General features: G+C 46.1%; 1 protein-coding gene across 3 annotated transcripts in view; it reads right to left on the bottom strand.

Annotated features, from left to right (window-relative positions):
* Positions 1-26938, bottom strand: part of PEX14 (peroxisomal biogenesis factor 14) — a 141144-nt gene that overhangs the window by 82996 nt on the left and 31210 nt on the right. For all 3 annotated transcript variants that reach the window (XM_059912738.1, XM_059912754.1, XM_059912746.1), the window contains one exon: positions 6080-6164. In XM_059912738.1, coding sequence (XP_059768721.1) covers positions 6080-6164 — 85 coding nt within the window. The remainder of the gene's footprint in view (positions 1-6079; positions 6165-26938) is intronic.

The raw sequence follows: 26938 nt of genomic DNA, 5'->3' as shown, positions 1-26938 counted from the left end.
CATTCTTCATTTTCAGAGAAAATCTCAAAACAACTCAGTAAATCTAAAAGAGCTGGTTCCCCCTCCAATCTCCTCAGTGCCACTGTCCCCTCATCGCAGGGTGAAGTGTAGAAACCCACTTGACTCAGCCGTCTGGCAGGAGGCAAGTGCTACCAGCTCCCCCTCCGAATGGGGAAGCCACGATGTTCAGCTAGTCTGGCTGCTCTAGCTCTCATCCTGGATGCTGAGAAAAATCTGTGGAGTTAAGACAAGTTTGGATAACAAGGGGAGCAGGAAAATTGATGGGGGGAACACCAGTCAGTGTGATGAATAGGCTGGTCCAGAACAGCAGGTGACGGATATGCAGATGCAAGACTGGCAGGGAAGGAAGACTTCCGTTCACAACAGATGGATGGAGATGCTCAATCATCCTCGGGAACGCGTGCGGCTGCCACACACAGCCCTGTCTGCGCCGGCTCCGGCAGCCCTCCCTCGCCTGCAGGGCACGGCCCCCCCGCCAGAGACCCTCTGCACTGGACCCACGTCAGGGCACGGCCCCCCCACCAGAGACCCTCTGCACTGGACCCACGTCAGGGCACGGCCCCCCCGCCAGAGACCCTCTGCACTGGACCCACGTCAGGGCACGGCCCCCCCGCCAGAGACCCTCTGCACTGGACCCACGTCAGGGCACGGCCCCCCCGCCAGAGACCCTCTGCACTGGACCCACGTCAGGGCACGGCCCCCCCGCCAGAGACCCTCTGCACTGGACCCACGTCAGGGCACGGCCCCCCCCCCCGCCAGAGACCCTCTGCACTGGACCTACGTCAGGGCACGGCCCCCCCGCCAGAGACCCTCTGCACTGGACCCACGTCAGGGCACGGCCCCCCCCCGCCAGAGACCCTCTGCACTGGACCCACGTCAGGGCACGGCCCCCCCGTCAGAGACCCTCTGCACTGGACCCACGTCAGGGCACGGCCCCCCCGTCAGAGACCCTCTGCACTGGACCCACGTCAGGGCACGGCCGGGCCGGGCGAGTGCGAGCGGGCAACGTTTGAGGAAGATGCCACTCGACAGCAGGCTGAACTCGCAGAGACCAACTGCTAGTGGACTTCTTCCCCCGGCTTCCAAAAACACCTGCTTTGTCTCTCTCGGTAGCGCTCACTCCTGAGTAAGGCTTGTATGACCTGAGGGGCTGCCCAGGACGTAGGAATTCCAGTGTTAAAACCAGAACAGTCCTGGGTAAACCAGAACCGATGGTCATCCTACTTACAGGCCACAGTCCTTCCCTTTTTCTCTCCCTCTTCATCATCAGTGAGAGAGAACCTAGATCGACCCAAGCTCCTAACTGAGCAGAAACCCCGCGTGGAGGGTCCCAGTTCCCTCCAGTCACCCAAAACTAGCAGAGAGCTAAGACACAGTAAGAAAACTCATCCAACCCTGTTCTCTTCTCAGAACGGGAACGTCTCTTTAAAATGTCCATGATACACAAGGCTCAATTACTCCCGCAAATACAGGAGTGAATCCACATCTTGATGCCACAATCCACATCTCTTTAACAAAGAATCAGAAGGGCCCCACAGCCCCTCACAGAGCCAACACTGTTCTTTCCAGCTCAGCCGCAGGAGTTTCCGAGGACGAGGAAACGGCCCGATCAAGCATGGGGTGGTGGCTGGCAAGCTCTTCGTCCCCCTCCCCCGCCCCCTCCCCGCTATCCGCTGGACCCAAGCTCTAGAAAAAACAGCGTTATAAAAATACTCTGGCTTTACTAAGACACATTAAAGAATTAATTATAAAGCAAAGCTGAAGGAGAAAATTAATTTTAGAAACACACGAGGTTACAATTTTTTTTCCTGGAGATGGGGGAGGAAACACAGTTATTTTCGTTTTCATCCTGGGGGCACAAGCTGGGAGCTGTCCAGTCGATAACCTGGCCATCAGAACAAGGTTTGTAATTAAAAGGTCAGTGACCTGGAAAGCCAAGGCCCCACTCCCAGAGCTACTCAGTAATGATGGAGCTATTAAATTAAGACTGTTATGAAATCAATGCTAAAAAAGCTTTCATGGTAACGAGATTCCATTCAAGGACATGCAAACTACCTCATGAAATGGACGTAAATGATAAAAAAGAAAAGTAATAAAAGAGAGTTAAATTGAAATCTGTGTAAGAATTCACTCCCCCTTAAAATACTCCAGTGACAGAAGCCCTTCACCTCTACCCCACTACCAAGGTGAAGACCATCAGGTTTCTTCCTCAAGCTCATTTCCAGCAAGGAGGCAGTTTTGCTACGGGGGTTCCGCTTCCAGGAACAGAAGAAAGATAAGATCTTGTTTCACCTTTTAGAATAAGAAAGCATGGTGGTGTGTTTTATTTGTTTTGTTTTCCTTCACCCTCCCTCCACCCCGGACTACTTACTAGATGAGGGAGAATACAGCCCTTTACTTATACATTGAGAAGGACACAATAAGCCAAAGGGTGAGCCAGCACCACCCAGGCCCTACCATGCAGAATTACACAAAAAAGCAGATGATGCTCAGCTTTTTTCTAGAATCCTGTCTGGCAACAGATGTATTACAGGGGGCTAACAGACGGCTCTGTCTTCTCCCCACCTCATCTACCTCTTTACCCGACACGAACAGGCATCATTTCTACCCACCTTATACCCAGCCTGCCAAACGTGTCTGCAAGCAGACTGCCTCCTGCATTTTGTGGTCGGACAGGGTGTCAAGTCAACATAAGCCTACTGACAACAATGTCCAAGCCTCTAGCTTTCAGGACTGACCCTACTGCTGTTTTTAAGTTACTCCAACCTCCTGGATCGCAGCCTGCTTAAAGCCCCAGATGTGATCCCTGCCTGGCAAGAACTGCTTCTATATATAGACCAGTTCTATGAGGGCTTACACCCCACACACAGGCCAATTATCTTCATGTGTGGTTGACTCTGCAGTTGATGTCATCTGCAGAATCAAGCGGCTGGAAGGAAAACAAAAACACTTATTCTAATACTCTGAAGGTGAACAGCTGCTTTGCTCTTGCATCCAAAAAATTCCCGATAAAAGAAAGAAATGTTGTAAATTACACAAACTGGCAGTAGAAGCTTCAAAGAAAATGATAAATGATTCTAATAACGTCATGTTTCTCATTAATGACTCCATGTTCAGACTTTAAAGCATCCAAAAGAGATCTCGAAGAAACAAAAACAAAAAAACACGAACACAAAAGACCCTTGCAAACCAATGCTCTTCCATCCCTATCCCATCCACTGCCCCTGGCCTCCCCAGCCCCAAACTCAGAGGGCTCACATTTAACCTGTCAGTAACAGAGGGGACGAGGCCCCTGCTCGGGGCTGCGGCTTCACAATAAAACAAACTCAGCTGATGCGCCTAAAGTAACCCTCCTTTTCCACTGAACTGACATGCACTACAGGGGCCTCAATTTCTATATTAAATATTAAATAATATTAAAAGAAAAACAAAATTGGATTTGCCTTTTCAGGAAAGAGATGTTTATTAAAAAAAAAGAAAGAAAGAAAGAAAGTCGAGATTATAATTCAAGACAGTGCTCCAACGCAATTCCCCGAAGTGACATTTGCTAGGAAAAGCCGAGACTACAGTAGCTGTGAGCTCACCCGAAGGCAGCGCTCCAACCCACCACTGCAACGGGTCCTGTGGGGAGACGGGACCGGAGGATGCCAGGACCTTGGTCCCTCCCCTCAAGACACGCTCCATACCCCCAAAGACCAGTGAGCCAACTCCCTTTCCTTCCCAACTGCTGTCAGGGACGGGGCAGACGTGCTCCTTCACAACGGCCCCTCCTCCCTCAACCCATCAGCAATGGTGCCAAGCTCCGGGATGGTGTATGCCTGACCCCAGGAACTGCCGGAAGTGTGAAAAGTGAAGTTTAAATCCACAGAGGGCTCTTCTTCCCCAGATGCCGATCAAACCTTGGAATTCTCTGCCCAGGAAAGGTCCTGCTAGAACTTACCCTATTGGGATGCAACTCGGAAGCAGATGATTACTGACTGAAGCAGCGTTTTAGAGGATAATGGAGACATCGGTGATTAAGTCCAGTGACTCCAGGTTTGAGTGTGGGGTAAACTCTCTTTAGAAGAAGAAAGGTAGGATGTCTCTCCAGTTTCCTGCTGCCTAAAATTCTAAAAACTCTAGACCACATTAAGGGTCGGGAAGGAATTCTGCCCGCTCTGTACCAACAGATACCCATCTCCTTCAGGTCTTCGCTCCCATGTCACCCTCCCCGAGGGACACCTTCTAATCACCCCACTGAGAAGTGCAACCCATTCCCACACAGCACTGGCTGCGTCTGCCTTCCCCTGGTAGAACTGAAGCTCTGAGAGGGCAGGGATCTTGTCTGTTCCGTTCTCAGTGCAGCGTAAACACTCTTAGTTGAATTAATTAATTGATTGCTGTTTTTTTGTTTTTTTTTTTTTTAAGGAGCAACAAATAATAACTGTACAGAACAGTTTCTACAGTAATTATTAGCCAACTAAGTCAAAAGAAGTATTATTTGGCCCAGAGTTTCTCTCTCTTTCTTTTTTTCTCTCCCTCTCCCAGTCAGGGATTTATTAAAATTAAACAGATTAGATGGAGCTCCTGATACTCAAACTGCTCAGCAAAGCCTGCAGTGGGGAAGTGCCGAGCAAACACCAGAGACATTTGTCTCTAAATTGCTCTAAATACCTTCTGCAAATGAAATTCTAACCCAGCTGCGTTTGAGAGAAAATGAGGAATAACTGGTCATTGTCAGTGGAAGAGAAGATCAGGCAGTTATAATATTGCACAATATACTGGGGCGAAGGATCTCTCGGCAACCATAGATTTTGTCTCAGGTTACCCGGGGTAATCAGCACAGCTTTTAGGCTCAGCTTTCCCCAGCTTCAATGCTTTGATGAGAGAGCTGAAATCCCTAAGCTTTTATGATTAATTACTCCCCATAGGTACACATATTTCAAGGAAAAACTCTTTTACGGCATGATGGCTGCAGAGTGGAGGGGGCCGGCCAACGCACTCCAAATTTTAATAATCTCCTACTGATGGGGGCAAGCAACACGCCGCCACGAAGGGCCCAGCGCCCCTCATCATCAGCTCAGTCACAGGGACCGGCCTTGAGGCTGCCTCTAAACAGCTGCCTGTGAATGAAATGCTTGGGCTGATTCTGCCCAAACCCTGCCAGCGCAGCCCTGGGACCGGGTTCTGCGGCATCACTTCAGTGGGATACCGTGGAGCAGACCTAAGAAATACCACCAAACCACACTGTCTTCTATTCCAGCCACTAATGACTTAAAGCTCAAAACCCAGAATTTGGAGGCCGACATTCTAGTTCCTTAAGGAAAAAGAGTTTTGTTCAGTAGGGGTGGAGAAAACTCACTTCCCTCCCTCATGGTGTTTAAGGGCCTTTAAACAACTTCCTAGCTTTCCAGAAAATTAAACGTTCAAAGAATGAAAAGTCAGATTTCTTTCTTTGTTTGATTTGGGGTTTTTTTTATATTTCGCAAAAAAAGAAACATGTCCTAAATTTCAATAAAACCAAAATAGATTCTGTCTGCTTCGGACAATATTGAATTTGTCAAGATCCATTTAATCCCTGCTTACAGAAATACCATAAAACCAGTAATTTACCACTTCAATCCGTACATCAGACTGACCCCAAGCTTGACCTTAACCTGACCTTGTGTAGTCATCTCATCTCCCTCGTCCTTCATTTCTTTCTTCCTCATTCTTTACTGAAGCAGCTGACTCCTAACCTAAAGCCAGTCAGTCATTCACTATCAGAAGAACAGACCAGAAAGCAGGAGTCCTCCCCAGGCTTATCCATGGGCCCCTTCTGCTGCTGGACGCTGCCTGTGCCGGGCTGTCCTGGGCTAAGTTGTTGGCCTATGTCTGGTGCTCACAATTATTTGAATCCTATCACCTCTGCTCTACTGTAAGGAAAGAAGCTGCATCCCCACCGGGGGGCTCCCCTCACCCCCACCCGTTCAACAGTGGGACAGCTATAGGAGATCATTCATCAATACTGTGGCTTCCATCCGCCCTGCCCCCAGCCCCTCTGTGCAGGCCACTGTGCAAGGCCACGGGGAACCTGTACCTTTCTTCTTAAGGAATGCTCTCCTGGTTGCAAGTGGGCTATGGCGGACCCGAGAATTCTGTAGAAACTTCACTGCCGTGGCAATCTGGTAGGGGAGATAAAACAGAGAAGAAAAGTAAACGTCAGTAGTCTGCATTTCAAGATTAAAAATCCTACAAGTTTATCCCAGGTCCATAGAAATAAGCACAATACTGTGGTCAAATTAACCACTTATTTCTCACATTTAAAATCTGCTTAAATAAAAGACTATGTTGGTTCCCTACCTTCATCGGCTTCCTGTAACTGGTTCTATCAAATCTAGTCCCCTCGGCCTAGCTGTTAAGAGCCGCAGTAATCTTTTCCCGTTCTCCCTGTTCGAGCTGATTCTTCACACTCCTCCGCAGGCAGCCCTCCCCTGACCATGCTTACGCACGTCACTACACCTGTGCCCACACCGTGCCCTTTTTCTCGAAGGCCTCCCTTTCCTGCCTCTACCTGTGTAAACATCACACACACGGCGGCAGCAGCACAGCCCTTCCGCAGGCTGTGGTCACTCCTCGAAGCCTTCCCTAAATAAGCAAGCCATCTCTGGTCTCCCCACTCTCTTAAATTCTTCAGTGCTTACAGTATGCACCATGTAACTGAAGACACAGTTGCGTTGTCTTCTTATGTCCAGGCTGCTTCCCCAGCTACGCTGCTAGCGTCTGAAAGGAAGAGACCATGCTGTAGAGACAGAGACTGGCAAAGCGCTGAGCGTACCCTGGCTGGGAAGGCTTCTGTAAGACACAACACACAGAGCCACTCACACTGGTCCCTCTTATGCAATGGAGCTGAATTCTGAAGAGCCCTCAAAGGACAAAGTTTGGGGTTTCATGGCTACAAGCTGGCAGACCGACAGATTATCTGCCTACCTCTGGTAATGCTATTATTTAATGAAATCTTCCTACCTACGAATGAGCCACGTAGGGGATGGAAGGAAAACTGTTGATGGTATTAACCTTCACACCACTCAGCACACACGAAGCGTGTGCTTGCACGCCGCCTGTCTGCTCTCCACCCTGGACACTAAGTCCAACGGGTGGGAAATGCCAATCTGCCCCCGATAGGAAAGGGGCCGTTGTAAATGACTGGCATTATTTATCTCATCAAAACCAAAAGAATGATGTAGTCTCAAGGTACAGGTAAAGTCAACAGGCCCTGCAGCTCACTCATAAGTTGTTGAAAGAAAAAATTTCTAAGGGACCAAATATAAGGAAGTTTCCTAAGATCCCTCAAACTAAGGGCAGCAGTTGAACAGAGATTCAAACAGAAAGTACCGTGACTATAAACGGAACACAAGTCACAAATCTCCTCTTCATATTTTATATGAATTTCATCTTGAGACCAGACAGACCTCTCTGGTAACAAAAGACAGGATAAAGCAGAAAGAAAAAAAAACTTCGGGGCAATTCCCTTATATACTTTCCCTGGGATCCCTCCATGGGAGGCTTGCCTCAGACCCTCTCCCTCAAGGACGGACTCAGGTACCCAGACTGGCAGATTTGGGCCTGTCAGTGATAAGACACACGAGTGCTCCTTGAGACTGGTTAGAATCTGTCCAACACTGTGAGTGTATTACCCACCATCATGAACTGCAGTGACAACCAACCAGTTCTGGACTAGAGAAAAATCGATGTTCAAGATTTTAGAACCCCAAAACTATATACGCACCCCCGAGCCCCTCGACCAGATCTCCTCGGGTTGCACCGAAATCAAGAAAAATCTGACAAACATCAACAAAACAGATGTGTTCTAACGAAGAGATGGGAACTGGGAAAGAAAGAAGAGAGAAAAAGGAAAGGGAGTGGGGCGAAGGAGGGAACGGGAGAGGAGGAGGAGAAGAAGAAGGCAGATGGACGCGCAGAGGAGATGGAACAGAAAGGAAGGCGAAAGAAAACGGAAAGGGGATAAGAGCGGAGGGGAAGTGGCGAAGGAGAAAAACAAGAGGAGGAGAGGCCTAGCCACAGTTACACCACCCAGGCCCCACGGGGTCAAGGCCAATCTGCACAGCTCAGATGCCTCGGGGTTAATCGTTCTTCACCTGGAGAAAAAATACACCTCCGATGCACAAGACAATGACGGCATTTGCATCGTGCGGCAGGCTCCACACGCCCTGGTACGTGTCCCAGGTGTCAGAGGAACTGTGGACAAGCAGGTCTTAAGCCAGAGATGCTGACAGCACAGCTCCTGACATTCACCGGTAGAAGCGTAAACCTTTCCTTCCTCCTTCCAAAATTTTCCATGACAGAGAAAGATAACAGAATCCCGCCACTAAAATGCACAGGTTTCACCTTGCTTTTTTAATACAGTCCTTGGTATATGCATTTCTGGTCAGAGAGCAAAGTTCTGATGGGTTTAATGGTGCACTCAATGCAGTGCTTGGCGCATTCCATCAATTTTTTTTAAAAATTGCATCTCTTATTTCTTTAAATACATTAATCAGCCTAGTGTAGGCAAAACGGATCCATCGGACAATGCAATAAACATGAATTATCATCTATCCAACACGCATAATGGCTTAAAAATACATAATAGCAGGTGTAGTTTAAATGATTAGTTATTACACCTGTGGTGGGTCTGATTCAGTTGGGAAAAATCATCTTTAATAGGTTAAAAGGTTTAGATCACCATGCTTTCCTTAAAGTGGCTGTAGAGAGGGAATGATGGAGTGCTCTGTCATTAGTAATTCATTTAAGAAAAACGTGGGGGATAGAGCAAAGAACAGCATAAACGAGTGAATCCAATTTAAACATCAGGTAAAGTAGAAAACACCTTTTAAAAAAGCAAGATAAATGAATTTGGAAGGGAGGTGAAATTGACGTATTTATTTTAACGGGAATTTGACAAAGTCCCGGCACACTTCAAACTTGCAAAAATATGAACAATTTCTTTTAAAGTTTCCATTCACTAATTTCAAGCCATATAAAATAATACTGCCGAACACCTACATAAAGTATATTTGGGGCTTGTTTACGTTCCTCTTGATCTTCGCCTGAAAAAGCAGGCGACAGGCAAATCACATATTAACAGCACCGATATCACTATGCCAGATGCAAAAATATGAAGCATCCAAACTAACAGCCTCAACATAATGTGCTTTATAAGAAAGATACCCAGATATGAAAACCCCTCTCCTTCCGCTGATTATTTCTTCAGCTACTCTTTACTCTTCTCCTCTCTCCTTGTAAGGACCTGCCACTTCAATAGGGCGGAAAAGGGCCCATCCAGTGTAGAATTTTACAAGCCCTATGATTCGCACATAGACGGTAGAAGATTTCCCAAAACCTTTCCCCATACTGCAACGATCTGAACACTCCAGATAACTGACAGTGCCCTCCGTTTGCATCTTTCACTCGACTATTGTTGGACACTTTTCATTAACTTCATGAAGCGATTCAACTGACTCTTCCCTCTGCAGAGGTCCGATACACACAACACGCTTTTGTTGGGTGAAATGACGGGGTGCCTGCTGCCTGTCCTGTATTATCGTTTGATTTTCTAATTAGGAGATGAATGTGACTATTCATGGGTTATATTTGTGCCCAACTAAATTACACAAATTCAGGCCAAATCTTCCGCCTCAATGTCGAAGATGTAAAACGGAGGCGGGAACTTTATTGCACACATTGTGGGAGTGCAGCAAGCCAGGGAAAATTCTGGTGCAAAGCACCTGATGCCGTTGTTGAAGCCACTTGCTGTTGAGTCCGTGATAAATATGGAATTGGCCTTCCTTTCCCCTTCTCTTGCACTAAGGGAGTTCTTAATGAGTGCACGGTGAATTACCAGTAGCTGGTTTCATAAAAATAAAGATGACGAACTCAGAAGAAAACAGAAGCAAAGTTTCTCATCACCCCTATTCCTGTGACCCTCTGTTCCGCCTCCCTCCCTCAAAAAGCAAAATAAAACAACCCTGTCACCATCAACTCTGCAATTTTAGGGAAATTTGTTAATTTTCACTGTTCATCACTTAAAGCTAGAGATAAAATCAAGGTGCAAAGAGGAGTAAATCCTTGCCTTTGCAGTGGTTACACTGGAGTGACTGCCAGTAACCCAAGAAAAAAGGAGGGGACTTCAGATTGAAAAACACCTTTGGATCCAAGATGATTGGCCAATTGAGAGAGATCTGTGTTTTGAGAGACCAGGATTTGTAACTGTATAAATCAATGGAATACAGGATACTCAGGGGCTATCTACGATGAACTATATGTGCTGTTAAATGCGTTGTGTAGGGTAAGTAATCCCTGGTGAGAAGAAGCGAGGTTCCTGACAGTCCTCGCTGAAGAGATGCTTCCTAGGTGTTTTCCACTCTCCTACAAAAGACCTGCACACTGTAATCTCCAGAAGGCACACTGTATTTTCTGCACAAGGGGGACAGGAGAACCGAGCTTGCCTAATAACGAACCTGAGGTTGGAGGGAGCCTTGGCACTTTGCACCTGACACGTAAGCCTGATGCACCGTCTCCAGTGACACATATTTGGAATGTCACCAGTTCCGGCGCTCCTGAGTGCTACGTACACATCTATCTCCTAAAAATGTGAGCATTCGTTAGCCATTTTAAAATATTAAAAATATTCAAAAATTAATGACACTAACAACCAAAGCCAAGTCCTTTTTAACCCAGACAGATCACAACTAGAGGGCAAAAGAAAATGACCAACATGCGGGCCCAAAACCCCATTCCAACACTGCAGCGCCACACGTGCGCGTCTGAGAAGATTAAATTGCCCGTGAAAGGTTCCTACGCTCGTACTCTGAAGTAGATAGATACCCAGAATCCTGTTAACAAGCGTTAGACCAAAGCCAACTTGAGGTTTAACAAGGACTGACTATAAAAGCCGGGCAGTGCCTAGAACGAGAGAACCCTCTTCAAACAGAAATGCTGCGTTTTAGTAAGAAATCAGTACTCTGTCAGGAGTTCCCTGACAAATATGGTCATCGGTGGCACAAGGAAATAGTTGCAAAGCAGCTGTTAATCAGAGAAACACATCGTAGAACGCTGATGCTAGCACTCGTGAAAAAATGCAACGGGCTAATTATGAAGCTATATATCTCACTAAAGAGGCCGTGTTCCTTGAGACTCCAGGCAAAGTACTCTCGGATCCAGGGTCCTAGGACAACATAATTCTGGTTTTCTGCATCCAGAACTCTTTCTTTTTTTTTTTTTTTTTTTTTTTAAAAGAAACAAATCTTTTTTTAACTTATTTATCATTTATTTATTATTTATTTTTGGCTGTGTTGGGTCTTCGTTTCTGTGCGAGGGCTTTCTCTAGTTGTGGCAAGCGGGGGCCACTCTTCATCGCGGTGCGCGGGCCTCTCACTATCGCGGCCTCTCCTGTTGTGGAGCACAGGCTCCAGACGCGCAGGCTCAGTAGTTGTGGCTCACGGGCCTAGTTGCTCCGCGGCATGTGGGATCTTCCCAGACCAGGGCTCGAACCCATGTCCCCTGCATTGGCAGGCAGATTCTCAACCACTGCGCCACCAGGGAAGCCCCAGAACTCTTTCTTATCTGCGGCTGACAGTCCCAGCCAGGCTCACCGTGGTCTCTCACTTCTACCTGCCCTCTTTCTAGGTGGGGAACAGGCTGGGGAGGGCAACCGCCTGAAGCAGCGGCATCCCCAAGCCACATTCCAAGATGCTGCATGAGTACATCCAAAAGGTGTCAGATCCTAACGCAGAATAAGAGAAAACCTCTGAGTATGCAAAAGAAATGTCAGAATCATCCTTCTAAGTGTGGCAGGAGAGCTGCAGTCAAGGAGAGCTGCCCCTAGCCGCCAAAATGAAAAGAAAAAAAGGGAAGAAGAAGAGGAAGCAATAAACAGAATACAGAGACTGCTGCATTTGAAATCTCCAAGGGAGAAAGGGAGTCTGGCAGAAAGCTGCTCTCAGAGTGTGAAATGCAACTCAGGGAAGCCGAGGGTCTAGCAGGCAGGTAAGAGGGGAAAGTTAATATGCAGAGGAAGGCAGAGGAAGGCAGAGGAAGGCTCGATCAGCCAAAATTCAATACGATCCTCTGCAAGGACAAGGAGGAACAAGGCTCCCCGAAACCAGACTCGTGGGAGTGGGGGGAGGGCACCACGCCCGCTCGGAGCACAGCCACTGGAATGGCAAGAGGGGAATAACCTTGAGCCGGCCACGCCGAGGCGGCCGCAGCGCGGAGCCAAAGTGCCCCCTAGCCGTCGCGCGAGCCCGAACCAAGTGTTTTCACTCGGGGAAAATGAAATGTTTTGCAAGATGAAACAGAATGAAAATTGAGGTTTTAGGTAATTACTAGTTGGCATTTACATATCACGGGCTGGTTCAACACCTATTCATTTTCCTCTTTTATTTTCAATTTTTTAAAATTGCTCATTAAAAATGAACAGATGACAGTGACAGGGATTTTTCCCCCCTCTTTCTCCTTCTCTGAGGGTTACAAAATCAAGAGGTACTTTTCGCCCGTTTATCTACAATTAACACACACACACACACACACACACACACAAAGGTATGTTTCATTTACATCAGAGGGGGAAAAGGAGAGGGGAAAGTCAACAAAAGCCAGGAAGTTCAAAAATAAAGACAGTAAATTGTATTTGAGCCAGCCTCCTGCACCTGGGTGAGCAGTGAGCTAGCGAGTGCCCTGGCGCTCAAGGAGTTAACGGAAAGAGCCTCTCTTTCAACTTGGAATTTCCTGGGTTTTGTCATTGTATCCTTCCCATTGTTGATTTGGGTTACAACCCTATACTAATTAAGCTGTGGGCCCTAATTTCCTTTGTTTTACTTTCCTCTGTCCTTTTGTTTTTCACATTAAAGAAATAAAATATCTCTGGTAGAAGTGCACGAGTTGACATGATAGAACACACAATATTTGTTAACGTCTATTGCGTAAATCTGCATGAATTCGACAGCATGCATTACTGACCCTAGTCTCTCTTAAAACACATTGATATATGTAGTAAAAGCCTTTATGAAGAGTGGCAACGTCATATGCACAAAAACTACCTTTCCAAGTGAACTATCTCTGCATGTAAATTTTTCTTCTTAGCCCTAGTTAAAAATACTGCATGAACTACTTGTCAGAATGTCATTGTTTTGTTATCTTATTAAACTAGTTCTTCCAGAAATGTATGTGGAAATAAAAAGCATCTTAAGCCAACAGGCACTACTTAATATCAAGTGACAGTGATTTTAGGGACACAAGGGTGACTCTGGAGAGTACTTTGGGCGCCAACTTGCAGCCCAAAGGAGCTGGTGCTTGAGTAGCAAAGCCTGACAAGCAGAGCTGCTGATGCAGAGGGCAACCGTAACTACGCCACGGAAAGCGCTGTAGTGCACATGCTGGCCGTAGAGGAAATAAAAACCCTTGTTTCTGGGTTGAGAAGATCAAAGTTCCTTTTTAGGAAAGGTTGAGAAGGAAAAGGATTTTCTCCTTCAGGGAGAAAGAAAAGCAAATTTAAATGCCTGTCCCCATGCATCCCCACCTGAATTTAGATAGCAGCCCCTCTAATTTTTGATGCAACCAACAAAGCAGTTACCCAAAGAGGAGAGAAAAAAAGGATGACATTTGCCTTTTCCTTAGCTTTGAAATCCAACTGGCAGCAAATTGTTTGAAGTCCTGTTTAGAGAAGAAACCGTAATAGCCTCCATACTGAAAAGAGGAGGAAAATGCCATTATACACGGATCACGGTAGCAGTGACCTCAGCAGAGAAGGCAAACGAGCTGGCTGCAAGTTGGAGGGGTGGCGGGCGTGCCAGGAACAAAAAGAAAAAGGTTTATGTGTGCCAGCACTGTGTGGCAAGAGTTGGGTGCTCGGTCCCAGGAGATACCAAGAAAAGGCAAGGAGTTCGATTTCCTAACACGGTGCCTTTCAACAGCGCGTTGACTGCTCCTTTTTCCAGTTTCCCTTGCTTTTGTATTTTCCATATTCTTCTAATTCCCCTGCACTGTTACAGAGGAAGCAGAGAGCACCCAGGCTTCGTGTTGTAAAATTAATGAAGGTGTCAAGCTGTTGAGCTGAATCACTCCAAAGGAATGTAATGACTCAGTGTCCAAGATGCTCCCTAGGAGAACTGTGAGCTCACTCAGTGGCGGTGGCTGGTGACTCCAACACTAAAAATACGTAGCAGACAGTGCCCAGGACCTTCCTAATGATACCACTGCCTCTACTTCCTAGTCCCTCTCTCTCCACCGCAAGTTGAATCTGACGCTTTCCGAAGGTTACTTCTCCCAAACTCCAGCACCTTCGCGTGCTCGGCAGACAAAGCTTCAGTTCCCACTTCTTCTGAAGTCAGGCCAGGCAGAGGTTGGTAAAGCTCTCTCTAATCATGCACTATTGAGATGTGGGATGATTAGGAAGGGGACGAAGATGGACAGTGACACCTTCACGTGTCAAGGTATCACTGGGGGTTAGACGCTGAATAGATGACCAGCAGGTGGTGCAGGGCGGGGTCCCTTCACGATGGCTGAGCACCTTCTGCTCTGGGGGCAACAAGATGGGCTCCTGGATTCCAAGGAAGATAAGCTCTGGATCAGGGAATTCTGTCTAGCATCCCCCCACATAGAGCAAAAACCTAAAACTTTGAGGAGTCGCTAAATGGCACTCCTACCAGACATCCTACAAGAAAGTTGGAGAAAGACTAAATGTTAAAAAAATAGATTTGAATACCAAAAAAGTAGTAGTCACAGCCCAGAAACAGCTCGAATCCAAAAAGATAGCAAGAAAAAACTTGGAAATGACAAATGTGGGTGGCCTTTAAATCGTCTTCAGATCCTCTAGAAAGCAGAAAAAAAGGGAACAATTAAGATCTGCTACTAAGAGAAGACCACCAAGTCCTGGTTCCTGCTATTATCTTAGGTTTTTCTATGGCCTGAGGGAAAAACTAGAAGTACGAGTTCCAAAAGTATGATTCAGAATAGAGAGAAAGCTGGCACTCAAAAATCTTCAAATTTACAGTAACAGGAATTAGAAACTGTTTCTATTCAAACAGTCAAATGAAATCAGCTCCTCTCAGGGGAAAGTCGTCCTCTTCACCAAGCACACTGGCCCCTGGGAGTGCACAGGAACAGACTCTCTGTCAAGATAGTAAGATCAGGGGAACCAGCTCTGGCAGCAAGTGGGGTCACATCCGTATGAAGTAAGCTGGTGGCCAGTTCAACTGTCTAAAAAAGGGTATCTAACATGGGTCAGGCCTCTCTCGCCGACTCCAGGAGTAACTCATCCACACGAGTGTAGCACAGAGAAGCAAGACAAGCCATGCCTCTGACACGGACGATGAATGAGTCATCGCTTTTTACACATCTTTCGGAGGCACTGCGATAAGGACTGTGGAACTGATTCTTGTACCCATTGTCAGATCTGTACCCACAGACTGTGTTTAGCACCAAGATGTAAATTTGGAAGAGAATCTGAATCAAGAGATATCAGTCCAGTCGCCTCCTCTGATAAACCCCAATTTAGAAATTTTTAGCTCAGCAAAAATATCCACTGCACACAGAAAGAATTAAATGGTAATCATCATGGCTTTGAACCATTCAGTAACCTTTCACTAAACACCATAAACATTCCTATTATCAACAACCACAGCTTCCAATAAACAAATACACTTTTAAAAATAAACGATTCAACAAAGGCCTATTAGACACCAGAGCCATCTTGGCCATGAGGCTCTCAGTACAGGTCTCCTACCTCTAACAGGAAGATAAAAAGGAAGGTCTTCCTGCCCTCCATCTGATGTTCCTAGCAATCTTGGTCACCTAAAATGAGCATGTATTTTACTTACCATTAACGCAAAACTTAAACAGTTTTCACCATTAAGCAAATCCGTCCTATTGAGCACCCTCTTCCTCCTCTAAATCAATGGGAACTCATTTCTAATTCCTTCCAGCTCTGTCTGGGAAACAGAGAGAGGTTCACTTTTTGTTATCGGAAGGATTAAGAGTCACCATCCTGCTTTGCAATCTTGATTCTCCACACCCCAATTGTGCTAGGGTGAAAGACTTTGAGATCACAAAAATCCCTACATCTCCTCAATTTGGCAAAAGCTTCCTGAGACATCACTCATGGCTTTCTGTTCACTGTCCTTTCTCTCTCTCTTCTTGCCTGTTTAAACACATGGACACAGAGTTATTAACTTTTACAGGAAAACCAAATAAAATAATGTCGAAGCAAAAATGCGGTGATGTCAGGCTGCTGCTAGCACCATTCATCTGTGGGAATCTGATTAGCGCTCTAGTGGCAGAGCTACCTGGAAAAGTGCTCACAATCAAATAAAAAAATGATACCAAAACATTAACCTGATGGCTAAAAACTCCACATTTAAACAGTTAAAGTAATAAAGGAGCTTTTATTGAGTATTTTTTATATTTCATTATGCCCCAAATTGACGAGGACTCCCGGATACATTTTCTAGACTTTTGGTTCCTCAAATCAAATGCTCTCTTGGACTTTTTTTTTTTTAACTAAAAGGAAACAGCATTTCTTGTAAATTTGAGTGAAAGGATTAAAGCTTCTCCTACAATATCAATATCAGCCTTGAGTGCAAACACAGCCAAACACTGCAACAAACAGAAGCCTTTTTTGGTTTATGTATATTTTTTTTTATAAATTTATTTATTTTATTTATTTTTGGCCACGTTCGGTCTTCGTTGCTGCGCGCGGACTTTCTCTAGTTGCGGCGAGCGGGGGCTAGCTACTCTTAGTTGCGGTGTGTGGGCTTCTCACTGCAGAGCACGGGCTCTAGGCACGCGGGCTTCACTAGTTGTGGTGCGTGGGCTCAGCAGTTGTGGCTCGCGGGCTCTAGAGTGCAGGCTCAGTAGTTGTGGCGCACGGGCTTAGCTGCTCCGTGGCATGTGGGATCTTGCCGCACCAGGGCTCAAACCTGTGTCCCCTGCATTGGCAGGTGGATTCTTAACCACTGTGCCACCAGGGAAGCCCTGGTTTATGTACTTTAATCCTAAACCTGCCCACAGCCAGCAGAGAATTTTCCTCCATGATTTTACCTCACACAAACGCTCTATTTCCTCATTCACACACATTTTGCTCAAAGTTTGTAGGGAACAGGGACTTCCCTGGTGGTCCAGTGGTTAAGACTCCGAACTCCCAATGCAGGGGGCCTGGGTTTGATCCCTGGTCGGGGAACTAGATCCCATGTGCATGCCACAACTAAAGACCCTGCGTGCCGCAACTAAGACCCGGCGCAGCCAAACAAATAAATGTTCAAAGTTGGCAGGGAACAGAACGTGGCAGAGTGGCAGGGCAGAAAGCGGGCCGGGTCTCAAGAAACCTGCACACCAAGTCCAACCCTGACGCTATGCCCTCAAACCCGGCCCCTCACACCCCCGCTCTGTGCCTCAGAGTCCTTCATTTCTGTAAAATAAGGGCTTAAATAGATGGCCTTCTGGACTCTCCAAGCTGCATCATTTCATAATTTCCAGTTGACTCCAGCAGGCAGCCTATGATACCTAGGCCAGGGAAATGGGCGAGGGTCAAGGACCAGAACCAACCATTTGGGAGCTCGGCTCTCCAATCTCACCCAGTCAAAAAAAGGAGAAAACCAACAAAGAAGGGGAAGGAGAGAGGGAAAGAGAGAAGAAATCGCTGTTGCCAAAAAAGAAATGACAAATTCCACATATATTACACATAGCAAAGATTTATTCACACTACTTACTATTTATTTCGTATACAAGCTTAGTTAAATGGTGTCCAAATCACAGAAGATTAAAAACTGCACATGAGAAAGGAGAATTGAGCCAGCTAGCAGGAGATACTCACAGACCAAAGACCAGATAGTGAAAAAAGCCTAGCAGCAAATGTCAGGAGAGAATCATCTATGAAAAGCAAACAGAAAACTCAAAAAGCTTATCAGTCCAGGGTCATTCGGCACAGATGGAGTCATTCAGAGGAGGGGCAAATACACAACAGATCTATATTTCAACAGGTTTTGAAAACAGAGCTACACTTCCAACACAATATAAACATGTACATCTAAAATGATGATACTGAGTCATCAGGATTAAATTATAGTCTACTCTGCCTAATAAAGCGAGAAAGCATATAACCCATTTTATGTAATTCCCAGCCAAAAGTTTTAAAGTGTTTTGTTTTGTTTTCATACGGATCTCGATGGCCATCTGGAAAATGTGGCTCTCCAGAAGGACTTATTCCAGGAGGGTGGCAGAGATGGTGGCTTCCCTGACCTGAACAAAAACAGTTTTTATTCAAGTTAGTTAAGAAGCAGGAAGCCAAAGATTAAATAATGAATAGTTACTAAGCATTCACTGGGTCCACACAGCATACCAGGCACTTAAAGAACCAAGAAGAACAAGCAAAGATGCTGCTTTTGCAGTTACAATCTAGGACAAGGAAAGCCATCCGGCTCCATACATGACCTAGGACTCCCGTCCTCAACAACCGTGACAAATGATCAGTGAGCCTCCACTCAAAGGCTGATAATGAACAGAGAATTCATTCTCTTAAAAGATGATCAATTCATTTTCAGGAGTCCTTCTTTAAACTGAGTTGAAATCTGCTTTCCTGAACCTTCGATCCATTGACTCTAGTTTTCTGTAGGAGAATACTACTAACTGATCCACTTTTTGAAATAATGCTGGGTAAGGAATGAGGATAGGCCTCTGTCACTTGGCTATCTTTTCTATAAAAGCATTTCCCTTACCCTGCTTATTAACTAAATGTGAACACCCGTTTCACTGTATAACAGTTACATGCTCTTAAGCTTGGTAAGAGCAGCCTTGCCCTTTCTGGGAGAGCCAAGGCTACACCTGTAATGTCAGAATGCATTAGCAATAATAAAGGCCACAGTAATGCAAGAGACGACTTCATACACACGTCATTCCAGAATGGCTAAATTCAATCAAATACGGCAGTGCTTCCTACAATGCTATGATCACCGGGGCCAGCGTGTGTGACGTGGGCCCACTTACTGGAAGCCGCTGGAAAGAGAAAGTGAGCGCTCTGCTTTGAGACTGTAATGGACAGAGTTTTTACCAGCCCATAAGTGGTTTGGCATCCTTCTTTCCCAGGAATTACCTAGAAATTCATTTAACATCTAAAGACTACAAATGAAACTTCAGAAGGCTAAAAGTACATGAAGAGAAGGGCAGAGGGGCTCGTATTCTCTCACCCTCATCTTTAAGATATATGATCCTCATGGAGAGAAAAGTAAACTCCCAGAAGGTGGTAATCAAGAATCAAAGCCAGGGACTTCCCTGGTGGCACACTGGTTAGGAATCCGCCTGCCAATGCAGGGGAGACGGGTTCAAGCCCCGGTGTGGGAAGATCCCACATGCCGCGGAGCAACTAAGCCCGTGCGCCATAACTGCTGAGCCTGCGCTCTAGAGACCTCAAGCCACAACTACTGAGCCTGCATGCCACAACTACTGAAGCCTGTGCGCCACAACTACTGAAGCCTGTGCGCCTAGAGCCCGTGCTCTGCAACAAGAGAAGCCACCACAATGAGAAGCCCGCGCACCGCAATGAAGAGTAGCCCCCGCTCGCCGCAACTAGAGAAAGCCCACGCACAGCAATGAAGACACAACACAACCAAAAATAAATAAATAAATTTATATTTTTTTTTAAAAAAGAATCAAAGACAAAGATGACCTAGTCTTAATTCTAACTCAGTCACTAACTTCTTCAGTAACTTTCAGAGTTGCTTACCTTTCCTGTTTCTGCTTCCTCATCTGTAAAATGGAACTATAACCGCACAGGGACTCACCGAAGTGTTACAAGGAGTAATTAGTTAGCATTTATATAATACGTTTGATCTTCAAAGTAGCATTATTAGACTATAAAGTAGAGTAGACGTGGTTTGAAGAAATCTTTTTAAAACCTAAAATAAAGTATGCAAGCAAATTCAGAGAAGCAAAACAGGCTGACCTCATCTCCCAACAGCCAGATCCCTTTACCCCCATAGGCAGCCATTTTCTGCCCTAATCTGTACTTGCATGTAGAGACAAAGGTATAAACCTTTTATTGGAAAATTGGAGGAGGTGGAAAGAAGAGAGAAAGGAGAAAGAGAAGGTTAGAGGAGAGGCACTGACGAAAACGTAAAAGGGAAGAGAGATAAGAAGAGAGAAAAATAAGGGGCAAGGGGCTTCCCTGGTGGCACAGTGGTTAAGAACCGCCTGCTAATGCAGGGGACATGGGTTCTAGCCCTGGTCCGGGAAGATCCCACATGCCGCGGAGCAACTAAGCCCATGTGCCACAACTACTGAGCCTGTGCTCTAGATCCTGCGAGCCACAACTACTGAGCCTGCATGCCACAACTACTGAAGCCCACGTGCCTAGAGCCCATGCTCTGCAACAAGAGAAGCCACCGCAGTGAGAAGCCCGTGCACCGCAACGAAGAGTAGCCCCGGCTCGCTGCAACTAGAGAAAGCCCGTGCGCAGCAAGGAAGACCCAACGCAGCCAAAGATAAATAAATAAAACAAATTTAAAAAAAAAATTTTTAAGAAAGGGGGACAAGAAGGGAATAGAAAGCAGCAAGAAATAAAGAGAGGCAAATCCGAACCCCTAGAAGAAGAGCAAAAACAGGGAGAGAGGAAGAAAAAGAAAAACAAAGAGAAATGGAAAAGAAAACTTCATTAGGGAACAAATATAAAGTGTATCCTGTTTTCAAAGAAAAAAGGTTAAATTTTTTTTTTTAAGTTAATTAAAAAAAAAAAGCAGAGGACAAAGAGCAGAGGATAGAGAAAGAGAACATAAAGCTTTAAAGAGTATGTCTGGAAACCAGAAAGCTGGAAGGGAAATCATTAGCAAGTCCACAGTGCGTCTACAGTGATACTGCGTGGATCAATTCATTTAACGCTGCCCTGTACATTTACAGAAAAGTACCTCTGATATAATAAAGGCTCATAAACACGCAGAAATTGGGTTAGACCCGTTTCGAATTCCTGCCAAACAATGGTTCAGAAAAATGAAGCTTTATTTTAATTAGCTGGACTCATGAGTGATTTGATAACAGCAGATGCTGTCTGGATGCTTTCAGCTTGATGGGCTCCACATACATGAACTTAGAGTGGTTCTGATGCAATTAGGTGTTTCTTTCTGTTCCAACATGCCAGGCCCTAGGACCAAAACCTATGTGTAGCCCCTACATGTTACTATATTTATCTACATGTTAATATTTCAAATCATGAAGATGAGAAAAGTGACCACATAATAGAAGTAGAAAAGTAGTTTTCAAAGTCACTGGTGAGTAGATGAAAATATTCTCATGATGTATTTTTTCTTTCCACTGGAGAAAGAGAAGTTGGGTAGCTGAGAAAAAGCCACACAGGGCAGCATCATATAGAAGTATTTAAGGCCAAAGCTGAGACACAACAGACTGCGTACTTCCAATTTTGCAATTCCAGTCCAGTGTTACGGCAAAGGATTAGCACACTTAATGCACAGTCTGACCTGGGACTAAGTGGCCTTCAAAATGTTCTTTGTAATCAGGCATCCTATTCTAATCCAGCTCACCGCTCCCTGAGACAGGCGGTGGTGTTCAGGACCGCAACCCTGCAAGTCCAAGTATTTCCACCAGGTGCCTTCAAGCTGGGCACCTTACTGCCCCTCTCTCCCTTTTAAGCACTCTCTCTTCCAAAGAGCATTCTGTTTGCTTTTCCCACAGCACTCACTGCCCTCTCTGCTAGGACCACTTAGAGCACCGCCACCCACATGCTCGGAGCTGCTAAAGGACCTGCATAAAGCCAGAGCGGCTTCCAGCATAGGGACTCGCCTAATAGGAGGACCCGATCCGTTAATTTTCTGTCAGTTTGTCACAGCTGGCCTGAGATGGGGAAGATTATGAGAAGGGGTGTAGGGAGAAAGCTCTCTACTAGGTGTGCCACTAGTCTTCCTGAAATTCTGAATCAGGCTTTCAAAATCGTTCACCCCCTGCTGAATGACAGGTAGTAGGGAGGGTGGAAAAAGAGAGTCACCAGAGTTTTGACCAACTCCCTCACACAGAAGCAGGGGGGGGGCACTTGAACCCCACCACTACTACCGCAAGCACACAGGGAGAAACACACACCCCCTCACTCACTCTCTGAGAGGACAAAACAGACATGACGACCTTCACACCAGCTCCCCTTCGCTGGCGCTAACAAGCTGAGCACTGTAAATCAAGAATGAAATCCCTGTGCCAGGAAAGCAAAGGAGAAACATTTCTTCCGTAAAGAGCCCAAGGATGCTGCCTGCTTCTGAATCAGCATTTCAGGGCAAGTGTTTGGAAGGCAGGAAGCTCCATGCCAGCAACTGAAGGAAAAATATGTATTTATTATATATAGTAGGCCTTCTTCAAAAGTTATTTATTTCACAAAACCACTCTGCTAAATAGAGGTTTCAATCTAATTGGAACTGCAATCTGCATATTGTAAACGCACCAAATGACAGTCTTTGAGATTTTGTTCTCCTCCACAGTTTATGGGTTCACAATTAGTAGATTTCCCAACATACATACAAGAATGTAAGAGTACAGAGGAGTATCCTTTAAAATATATATAGGGACTTCCCTGGTGGCACAGTGGTTAAGAATCCCCCTGCCAAAGAAGGGGACACGGGTTCGATGCCTGGTCCGGGAAGATCCCACATGCCGCGGAGCAACTAAGCCCGTGCGCCACAACTACTGAGCCTGCGCTGTAGAGCCCGCGAGCCACAACTACTGAGCCAGCATGCCGCAACTACTGAAGCCCGCGCGCCTAGAGCCCGTGCTCCGCAACAAGAGAAGCCGCCGCAGTGAGAAGCCCGCGCACCGCGATGAAGAGTAGCCCCCGTTCGCCGCAACTAGAGAAAAGCCTGCACGCAGCAATGCAGACCCAACGCAGCCAAAAATAAATAAATAAATTTTTTAATGCTTTAAAATATATATATTGTATAAAAAAATTTTTTTCAGCCCCTTGCAAACCCCAGAGGAGGGGCAGAGGGTCCAAGCTGTGAAATGGGAGGCTGCTTACAATACCTCCGAGGAGACAAAGCCAGTCAGGGGCGAGGAGGCTGGGGGCAGCTGCCTGAGCGTTCAGGCGCACAGGCCTTTGATGAGCCCCCGTTCACCACTAGTCTTTTCTTTCCTTCCTCGGAAAGGAAAGGAGGGAATCCCTACTCATCCTAACTCTCTCCACTCCTATCCACATCCCAAATGAGCCATGGTTAATTAACAGAGATGCAAACAGTCACGGACTGAAATAAAGGTTTTTAACAAGAAGTAGAAAGAGACCTTATAAATCATACAGAAAAATAAGAAAGAAGAGGGAGAAAGTATCCAGAGCAAAAGGTCACGCTACCAATAACTGAGGAAATGAGAAAGAAAAGGGACAGGTCAGGACTTCCCAAAAGGTCTAAAATTGTCTGCTTGCACCTCTGGGTTCACATCAGAAAGTGATTTACGACAGAGGAGACGCTGTTCTGGGGAAGGGAAGTGGGCACCAAGCCGCTGGAGCCCCACATGCACCCGGGACTCATCTTCCTGGACTGCATCCAAACCAACCTGCTGCTCCCTGTTCCCCTCACTCATTTCAAAACAAAAATTATTTAATTGTTTCAAACACTGCATCCCTAGAGCCCAAAGATATCCTTTGCTTCCTTGAAAACTAAGCATCTTCCAGTTTACGGCAACTCCTTTCTGCCCTCCATGCTCTGACAATGCCAGCCTCTCTGTCACAGGGTGTAACCTTCATTAAAAAAAAAAAAAAAAAAAAAAAAAAAGATCAGAGCTTCAGCTTCCCATTTAAAAAAAAAAAAAAAGATAGAAAGATAGGACGAATAAATATGAATTTGAAGGGGAATTCTGCCAAAACCCAAACCTCCCAAATCTGGTTCAGCCACATTCTTGCCCACAGCCTGTGCTTCTCGGTGCCTCCCTGCATTTTTCAAAATGCAGCTGCACAGACCTCTTAAAATTCAGATTTCTAGCACCTATAATTACAGGGCGCTCGAACCAGGCTCCTTTAATTAATGAACCTGACTCCTCTCTCTTCCGAGGAAATCTGCATAAGGGATGTATCACAGGGGTGAACTGGCCCCTGATCAGTGCTATCTGCTCTCTCTGCCAGATGAGCCGGCACTGCGCCTCCAACAGGAGCGCGAAGTTGCCCCCACCCCGCCTCCACCATACAACCCGATCTGGCACAAGCCCATAATGCAGTTAAGGCTATAAGACATTTCTTGGAACTTCAGGGAAGAGAATGATGCTTTCCTGGGTGTGACCAGCAAAATCCAAAGAGAACGAGGTTCTCCCTGGTTCGAATGCTCCCCTGATTTTACTCTCTTCCCTCTGCCGGGATGAAAAGCAGAGGGTGCAGGCAGAAGCCACTGTTCAAGGCTGGACGAGCAACAGAGGGAGCAGCCTGGGCTTCGAACACTCGGGAAAAGAAATGAACACAACAGGCCTGGGATTGACACGCATCCCAAAGCTGAAATAAAACTGGTAAGAAAAGCCTTGCCTCTTTAAAGCAAAACAAGTGGAAAGGGGTCAGGATATTAAGGATACTGTTCACAGGTCTGGAGAAGAATTTGAGCACATCCCAAGGACGATATACTGACCTCAAGAGCTGTTCCCAGGTGGTCCTCACTGATTCTTGATACTACTCCTTTCTAAGCCAATACCCGATTAGTACTTTTTAAAGAACTGGTTTTCCTTCTGGCTGCTCTGGGCAGCACAGCCTAATGCTGTCTGTATCTGCTGCACATGCCAGGACAGCCTATAGCCACTCTCCTGAAAGTGGTTAAAAGCTGGCTTGTAACCGTGTTCGCTGGAAAGGAGGCTGTCTTTGGCTATAACAAAGACCGGAAATGGTTGCAAACAAAGCCACAGATGCCGGAACAGACAAGGCCTGGGTCAAATCAAGGCGACCCCAGGTAAAGTTTCAGGTAGGAGATCTGAGATCCAGTAGAAGATGCCAATGGATCTGGCAATAATAAAAACAGGTTTGGTTCAGTCACTACCATCTGATAACCGTTTCTCAAGGGTCCCTCAGGCCCACAGCAAACCCAGTGGGGCAACAGTTGTTTTACTGACCAAATAAACATACCTCTTCTACAGGTAAAGCTGCCAGACTATGTACCCAGTAACACCCGGTCTGAGGTTTTCCCAGTTTCTCATTCGTGATTTGGGCTATAAAAGGAGGCTAAGGAGCTACTGGAGAACATCACTGGGGTCGATCAATGAAAATTTGAGTCGTGTTGTCCTAGCTTCTTAGTTCTTCCCAGGGGACTTTACAGTGTAGTTGTCAAAAACTAAATTTGATCATTCTGTATTCTGCCAGGAAAGGGGGCTTTAACGTTCCAGTGACTTTCTGCCGTTGCGAATACAATTTCGGAAGAAAGGGGAAAAAAACAGTAACATCAGTCTATCCAATGGTTAAACCCTCAGATTAAAGCAAGGCATGATCACTGATGGCTGAGTCTAACTCCGTAGCGCCTGTCTTGTTTCCTGGCACGGCGACTGCCATCGTGATGGCCAACCCCCAGAGGCTAACACCATACACCATCTCTGCTTTCCCACTAGATCTGGCTCCAAATCCATCAGCATATCCCAGCCTGGATCCACTGCCCTCGGTGCTGCAGTAGAGCTCCAGCCTGAGAGCACGACTGACCGACTGACTGTAGGAGCCACTGCTTCCGTGTTTGCAAACCACAAGCAGCCAGAGCTGGGTGAAGGATTTTTTAATTTGGTTTGGTTTTCCAACCAAGACATTCTCAAAGTTCATTGTTCTTTGAAGTGGAAGCATTTAATTTTCGAACAAACAATTGGAAGCACAGGACCAGAGAAAACGCAGAATCGAGGACGAAGGTCAGGATATGCAAAAATAAGGAGCAGGGAGGTAGCTGAGTTCAGGAATGTCCAGGGAGTCTTGGCATGGGAGCTCACACCAGCCGGCCAGGCACTCTCTTTCCAGGGTGTCTCAAGGGGAAATCACCCATCGATCCTAGGACACACTGGTTCTAGGACCAATCCCTTACCTCAGAACAGCCTCTGCCTCAAATTCCTGCTTGCGCTTTAATGTTTAAATTATTAAATGCATTAATGTATTTACATTATTCAAGTCTTATGTGCATTTTTCTAAGATAATTTATGTATAAGAGTTTGAATGTCCATGACTGTTAATGTCTACAACCCTTCCTGTTCATTATCGATTCTGGAAGAAAAAAAAAAAAAAGTCCGAGTTTTAATGCCTTATTTTTAATGTATTAAGAGTCTGAATAAGTGCATTCTCTTTCTTCTTTTGTGATTTCATGCTTTAAGTAGTGCATTTATTAAACTGACACAGTAGGAACTGTGGCGAAGCCTGGCACGGCCCCACGCCGTGGGAGCCGCCAGCGGGAGAGGCGCGCCTGGCTCCTCTGCCACCAGCGCTCGGCACTCTTCCCACCTCCGCGAGGCCGGGAGGGCGGCCGAATTTTGGGCGTGCAAGGAGATTTCTCTTCCGCCTTTTTAAAGCTCTTGCCCAGGTCCTCTCTCCTTGGTAAGTGGGTTTCCAATTAAGGTGGAACTTTTCTGCTCATCGGAAGCCCTCCTCTGGTGTGCTCCAGCTGATATCCAAACAGAGCTCACGGTCAGCACACAATTTTCAAGAACAATCAAAATGCCTAGCTTAGCACGGCAAAAACAGCCAACGAAACAACTACTTTTAAAGGGGGATCTCAAAATGCAAACATCTCAAACCAACGACACCTCCATTTAGGCAGAAAAACAACTTTCTTTTGAAATCCAGTTTCCCCAGCGTAACAGCCCTCTTTCAACTATAGACAATAGAGCGACAGTGACACCCAATGGCCTATGAGTTCATCCCAACTGAGCATTCCCCCTGGCTCTCCCCAAGGTGGGTCTCGGGCCCAGAGTTCCTGTGCCAACATGGAAG

Source organism: Balaenoptera ricei, chromosome 1 (assembly GCF_028023285.1).
Source record: "Balaenoptera ricei isolate mBalRic1 chromosome 1, mBalRic1.hap2, whole genome shotgun sequence".
Taxonomy (NCBI): domain Eukaryota; kingdom Metazoa; phylum Chordata; class Mammalia; order Artiodactyla; family Balaenopteridae; genus Balaenoptera; species Balaenoptera ricei.
Note: the sequence above shows the minus strand (reverse complement) of the source record. Positions and strands in the feature narration are given on the sequence as shown.